Here is a 6,268-nt window from a genome sequence, read left to right on the forward strand (position 1 = left end):
CGGGGAGGTCCCCTTGTGGGTAGTGCCATCTCTGGGCTGGTAGTCTTGGCTCTATAAGAGAGCAGGCTGAGCAAGCCAGGGGAAGCAAGCCAGTAAGTAACATCCCTCCATGGCCTCTGCATCAGCTCCTGCTTCCTGACCTGCTTGAGTTCCAGTCCTGACTTCCTTTGGTGATCAACAGCAATGTGGAAGTGTGAGCTGAATAAACCCTTTCCTCCCCAACTGCTTCTTGGTCATGATGTTTGTGCAGGAATAGAAACCCTGACTAAGACAGTGTCTATGGGAGGTGCCTATGGGTGGTGCTTATGGAAGGGTGTCTATGGAAGTTGCCTATGGGAGGTGCCTATGGGAGGTACCTATGGGAGGTGTCTATGGAAAGGTGTTTATGGAAAGGTATCTATGGGAGGGTGTCTATGGGAGGGTGCCTATGGGAGGTGCCTATAGGAGGTGTCTATGGGAGGTGCCTATGGGAGGTGTCTATGGGAGGTGCCTATGGGAGGGTGCCTATGGAAGCCATTATTTAAGTCACCACCCTGTTTGGGGGAGATGGTCAAGGCAAATGCAGTAAATAGACACATCTGGATGTGCTGTGAAGAGAGGGTAAGACTGAGAAACAGTGAGAACGTAACCCCCAGTGTAAGATCATGTCTTATAATCTGAAATGTACAATATCACTCAGGCCCAGCTGAATAGATCACACTATACTAGAACCAAAAATCCTTCTGAAAATGCCCATCAGGCAGTCAAAACCACACATTTGGTGACAGAGATTGAAGCCAAGGGTAATAAGAAGAAAAGATTCCAGTTTCATAAAAGTAAGCATGAAGTCTTTCATGAAAGTATTCCATCTAAATTTCTGTAGTCTCTAAACAGGGGTAGAAGTTTCTTGAAAATACAGAGACCAATTGGGTTTTTACCAAGGCTAAATAAGGTTCAACAGCAGAGCCAACCCCATCTGCCTGTGGGCCATTCCAGACTCCACTCTGAAACTCCTATCCTTTGACCAACTCTGGAAACATTCCTTTGACTCTTACAGCCTTATGTCACTCAAATGTAAAGCTAGCTATTCTAGAGGTAGCGTGTGCCTTCGGCATTGACTGCGGTTTTAAATGAGCAAGCACCGTGTAAGAAAAACAGTATAATATTACTGGGCCCTTGAGTGACATAGCATCTTCAAAAGCATCGATGTGCAACACTAAACAAAGGCTCTGAAAGTCAAGGGAGAAGCCTTCGGAGGGGAACACAGAAGAGAGAAAAGTTCTAGCAATGGCCGGACAAAGCTGACCTTCAAGCTTCCCGTTACTATTGAAGAGCCAACCTCAGAAGGGTGTTCGCATTTGTTGAAAGAGAGGCAGAGAGGAGAGATGGAAATAGGGAGTGAGGAAGGGGGAAATTCAGCTCTGAATTTGGCAAGGAATAAGATGAAGGCCAGAGTGGATCAGTCTGAGAAGGTGAAAAGTGTCTGAAGTGACCGGTGGCACAGCACCAGGGCACTGAATGCCACTGGATGTCACTTACAAGTGTTCAACATGGCGACTTCTATGCTATGTGTACTTTACCACATAAAACTTTTATCACATATTTTATAACAGGAGTATAAATGGCATGTATGTCCCCACACTTGCCATAAAGTCTTTTGGACATGCGTGTACACTTAGTGCCTTAATAAGTGGATTTACTGAAAACCAAACAAAGTAAGTGCTGTCAAACTGTCAAAAGGCTGGGACAGGGTGCTCTGATCAAAGGCAGGTGATAAAGCAGGCAGGCGCACCACAAAGTGACCTGACCCTTCTAATTTAAGACAGCCAAGGCCAAAGATAAGGGGCGTGGGGGGACAGGACACAATTCCCCAACCTGTCTGCTATGAGATTTCCCAGAGCTGTGGGGCAGTCATGACAAAACAAACAAACAAAAACAGGAAAACAAAACCACCTCCCCTCTCCCCAACAAGAGGCAGCTCACTGTATTTCCACATCAAAGGGCAGATGGCCCCCTTGAGATCTAGGGTACACATACTACCTTGGTTTATTCTTGAAAACAGAGGTTTGAGATGCTAACACTGCTTCTGCTTCCCAAGAGAGCCAAGAAGGGCTGAGGAGGCAAGCCAACCCACAGAGCCCAGCAGACGCCGTACCTCCCCACAGTGATGGAATGTTGGGCAGAAATTGCATTTCAAGGCCTCAGGCTAAGAACCATCACATCTCTCATCCTCAAGATTGTTCTCCAAGACAAACGTAAAATATATTGTGTAATAAGGCAAAGGATAGAAAGAACATTCAGAGTTCAAGTATAAATAAAACTGTCCTAATAACCAAGCAATAATAATAATTTGCCAAACAGAAATGAAGGTCAGCAGCAGCTGGAAAGAAGCAGCAATAGACTTGATTGTTCCTCGTACAGCAAACAGCCCAAGCAAAAGCACTTACATCAAACTGCAACACCTATTTCAATATTACTATAAATATATCAATCTTACATATGGGCACTGGTTAGTCCCATCAATAAAAGAGGAGCCATCCATTGATTGGAACCTAGAAAGCTGAAAAGCAAAAAATATAAAATAAAATAAAGTAATTCAAATCATATACAAAGTGAATAAGAGGATCAGCATTTGAGAGAGTCACTTCTGCTGCAGCTTTGAACGGGCCATTTAGACGCACACACAGTGATTTGTATTTTGGGGCAAACTGGGGCAATTCTTTAAAAGAAAAAGGAGAAACGTGGAATGAGGACATAGCAAAAGCCATGTCTTGCTTTAGTGAGAGATGAATGTGAGTCACATCCAAAGCTTCTTTGATGAAAGGGACATTTGAGGACGAGCGTCAGCAGAGGGAGAAATTGAAAATATTGCATCTCTCTAGAAATCATATACGTTTTGCCTCTGAAAAGCCATCAGTAAAATAAGAAAAACCCTCTGCAGCGACGACGGACGATGATGCATGGGATCTCCGGACGGACGCTGATGCGTGGGGTCTCCGCAAAGCAGCTCTTGTCAGGGAAAGAGGCTCTTGCCCCTCCCAGCATCTCACAAGTCTCTATTTTGTCGAATGATTGTCCATTTGTGTGTCTGTTGGAGCAGTTCAGAAGAGAGCCTATTGAGATGTGCTTGTGGACATGACAGATGCTGAGAGCAAAAGCAGGCCCATCGGTAGCCAGCTCTCGCTTTTCACGAAAGGCGAAAAGGAGTTGGCACATGGAATCCCACCCATCCAGATGGCTTGGTCTGACGGCATATGGATTTCAGGGGAAAGCAAGTGAGAAGTGAGGTTGTGAGGATAAAAATAAGCCAAGACAGGAGCCGGGGTTGTGGCTCTGAGGTACAGTATTTGACTAGCATACACTAGGTCCTGGGTTCAGTCTTTAGCACCACACATTCACAGAAGAAAAAAAAAAATATTAAGAAATTAAATGTCCCTGACATTTTTTCTTAAGTATCTTTTGCCAGATATACTAAATATCATTGGCCCATCATGTTTGGGGGACAGAGATTTGTTCCAGAAATCAAGGGGAGGATAGAGCTAACATTGGGCCTTTGGATGCAGTGACTCCTGAGATGGAGAATCAACTACTCTTCCTTCTCCAATCTCCCTCCAACCCAGTTGATCGTGGATGGGTCATTTCAAAGGTTTCCATGGTGGCCTTTTCAAGGGGAAATCCTCTGAATGCTGATTCTCTGTTGCTTGCTTCACTGAGTAACGCTCTGAACTCCCTCACTTCCTAAACAGCTTCTCTTTTACCTTCACGGAAGTCATTTTGTGGGTCCCTCAAATTTTCAGGGAATTACAGACATCAAGTCAGTCATCAAGCCACATACTGCTTCACCACAGCCCTAACTTGGTCACGTTCTCTGAACAACAAAGCACAGGGTGACCTCTGGCTTGTCCCCAAATGTGACCGGTACACCTGTCCTCTGTGCTCAGGAAGCAGAAGGAAGTCAGGACCTGATCAGGGAAGAATGAATCACAAATTAACAAAACCCCTCACAAATAAAGAAGTCTACCGAGACATACGGTTGCAATGCCAACTAATGCAAGTTTATTGAGAAATATGCGGAGCAGCAAGCTCCTATTTTCAGAGACACAAAAGGCAGAAGCTGGGCAATAAAGCAGCAAGGTGAAGCCATGGACTGTCAGCAGGAGAGCCTCTGGAAGCATCGTGTGTCCTCAGACTGGACTGAGGTGCGCGGCGAAGCCTCTGGAAGCTTTGAGACGCTTACATGGAACCAGAAACCAAACCTTAAAGTTATCTTAGTGCTGGCAAGAAACATTTTAGAGTGCCAAAGGCAGCTTGGGCATAGATAGCAGTTAGCAACTTGGCAGTCAATAACACGATGAAGTATTCAGGCAGCGTACAGGAAGGTCCCGGAAACATAGCTGGCAGGGCACGGAGACTCAACTGGCTCAGTGACTCTTAGGCACTTAGCAAGTTCTTCGGCAGCTGGATACGCAGGACTGCTGGTGTGTCCTGGAGACTCCACAGGTTGGTTGGCAGACAGTAGAGATGCCTCCCACTGGTTGGCAGACGGTGGAGATGCCTCCCACTGGTTGGCAGACGGTAGAGATGCCTCCCACTTGTTGGCAGGTGGTAGAGATGCCTCCCACTGGTTGGCAGGAGCTGGAAATTCCTCCCAGGGACTGACAGCCGGTGGACACAAAAGTGAGTGGCCGGCTACAGGGCGTAGAGCAAGGATTGGAGACGCAGGTAGTCTGTCGATTGCAAGTTACCTGGACAGGAGTGGAGATACAAGAAGTTCTCTGGTAGCACGTGGGCTGGCAGACAGTAGGCTCACAGCATGACTCCTGACAATGGTCCAGGAGCCAGGAGCCAGTTTGGAAAGAACTGGGCAAGTAGAGGCCACTCAGGCAGTCTGCGTCACGGGCTGAGGCTGTGGTAACTGGGCCCACTGGAGCAGTGTAACGTCCTGCAACTGGCCTGGAAGAGCAATTTCTTGTGGAGCAGTTGAAAGACATGATGGCCGAGAGAGAGGGCTGCACTGTGTACTTGAAGTTAGCTGAAGTATGAATGCTACTTCAGGCCCCTGGGCTTTTTATATACCCTTGCTCATGGGTGGGGTTCCCGTGCTGGTTCCCTTGGCTGCTTTGGCTCACACCGCCTTGCTTTAGAACATCTCGTGAAGCTCCAAGTTAATTGTCCCTGGAGAAGCCTTCTCCCTCATAAAGGACATTTAGTAGTTTGGTAACTAAATCATAAGTCTCCTGCACTGTACTTTAGGCTGGGCTAAGAGTGCAGTTGACGGCTTCAAAGCTATTGGTCATCCTCACCCACATTTCATCCCCCATTTATCTTGCATCCGATGGATGTCATGTCCAGCCGCAACTCCAAACATGCCCCTGCTGCCCCACCAGTGCACTCTCTCTTCCTTCCGGCCAGGGCTGATGGCATGCTCATGCCATGCTTGCTTTGTCATTGGCATTTAATATGCTTTTGACATAACTTAACGAGGCACTCTTCCACAGCTAACGGGGCTTCTCAGAAGGGGTGCTGCCCCTTCAGAATGCTTCATGATAGCAACGAGAAGGCCTGCCAAGGGAGAGGACACAAAGATTTATCCAAATCCTCAGCTTTCCTTCATGTACCAAAGCAGGAAGAGTGCAGGAAGGAGAGAAAGCTCTGGGATCCCTTTTTAGTCCATCCAGGCAGCAAGTGAGATGCTCGTTAACTGGAACTGCAGTCAGAGCCAACAGAGAGACCCTTTTTAAAATAAAATTGGTCGAGAATTATTCCTAAAAGTTTTACTCTAATAAAATGGCTAACAATTACTCGTGAGCCTCATTAGGATGTCAGGAGACAGACTTCATTAATTTAAAAATTATTATAATGTTAATTTAAAAGACTACTGTGTCTTTCTCCCATTTTGCTCAATACAGTTGAAACATATTTATTTTCACACAAGCTATTATAGATAGGATGCAGTCTAATCAAGAATAAACTAAAGACTCTCCAAGGTCATTGTCTTCATCACAGATAAGGGTAAGCACGGGTGGGCGGGATCAGGCACTTAATCAATGCTTGGTAGCAAATGGGTATATGAAGAGGTTTCTGTAATATTTAATTATTCCTTTTATGCTTGGAGAACCAGGCTGATGTTATTCTCTTTTGTTTCATCTCAGTATAATATAGTTGACTCTGAGAAAGAAAATTGACTGATTCTGTGAGTCCATCTATACACAGGTAAATCACCTGTTTGAGCTAACAAAATAAGTTACTCCAACACAACTCAAGTAGCCAGGGATATTCCCACCTCAAA

At 45.9% G+C, this 6,268-nt stretch overlaps 1 protein-coding gene across 2 annotated transcripts; it reads right to left on the bottom strand.

Annotated features, from left to right (window-relative positions):
- Window positions 1-4,018: 4,018 nt before the first annotated feature.
- LOC110329312 (keratin-associated protein 11-1) lies at window positions 4,019-5,018 on the bottom strand. Of its 2 annotated transcripts, XM_021208866.1 has the most exons (2): window positions 4,595-4,970; window positions 4,419-4,534 (listed from the first exon to the last, which is right to left on the bottom strand). In XM_021208866.1, the coding sequence occupies exons 1-2, from the start codon at window positions 4,968-4,970 to the stop codon at window positions 4,419-4,421; spliced, it is 492 nt and encodes a 163-aa protein (XP_021064525.1). The 2 variants fall into 2 exon arrangements, with proteins under 2 accessions (XP_021064524.1, XP_021064525.1); XM_021208865.1 differs by having other exon boundaries at window positions 4,019-5,018.
- Window positions 5,019-6,268: the final 1,250 nt, after the last annotated feature.

This window comes from Mus pahari, chromosome 12, assembly GCF_900095145.1.
Source record: "Mus pahari chromosome 12, PAHARI_EIJ_v1.1, whole genome shotgun sequence".
Classification (NCBI taxonomy): domain Eukaryota; kingdom Metazoa; phylum Chordata; class Mammalia; order Rodentia; family Muridae; genus Mus; species Mus pahari.

Excerpts from the sequence above, each read along its gene's own strand:
- LOC110329312 (XM_021208865.1), bottom strand. The coding sequence starts at position 4,970 with ATGTCTTTCAACTGCTCCACAAGAAATTGCTCTTCCAGGCCAGTTGCA.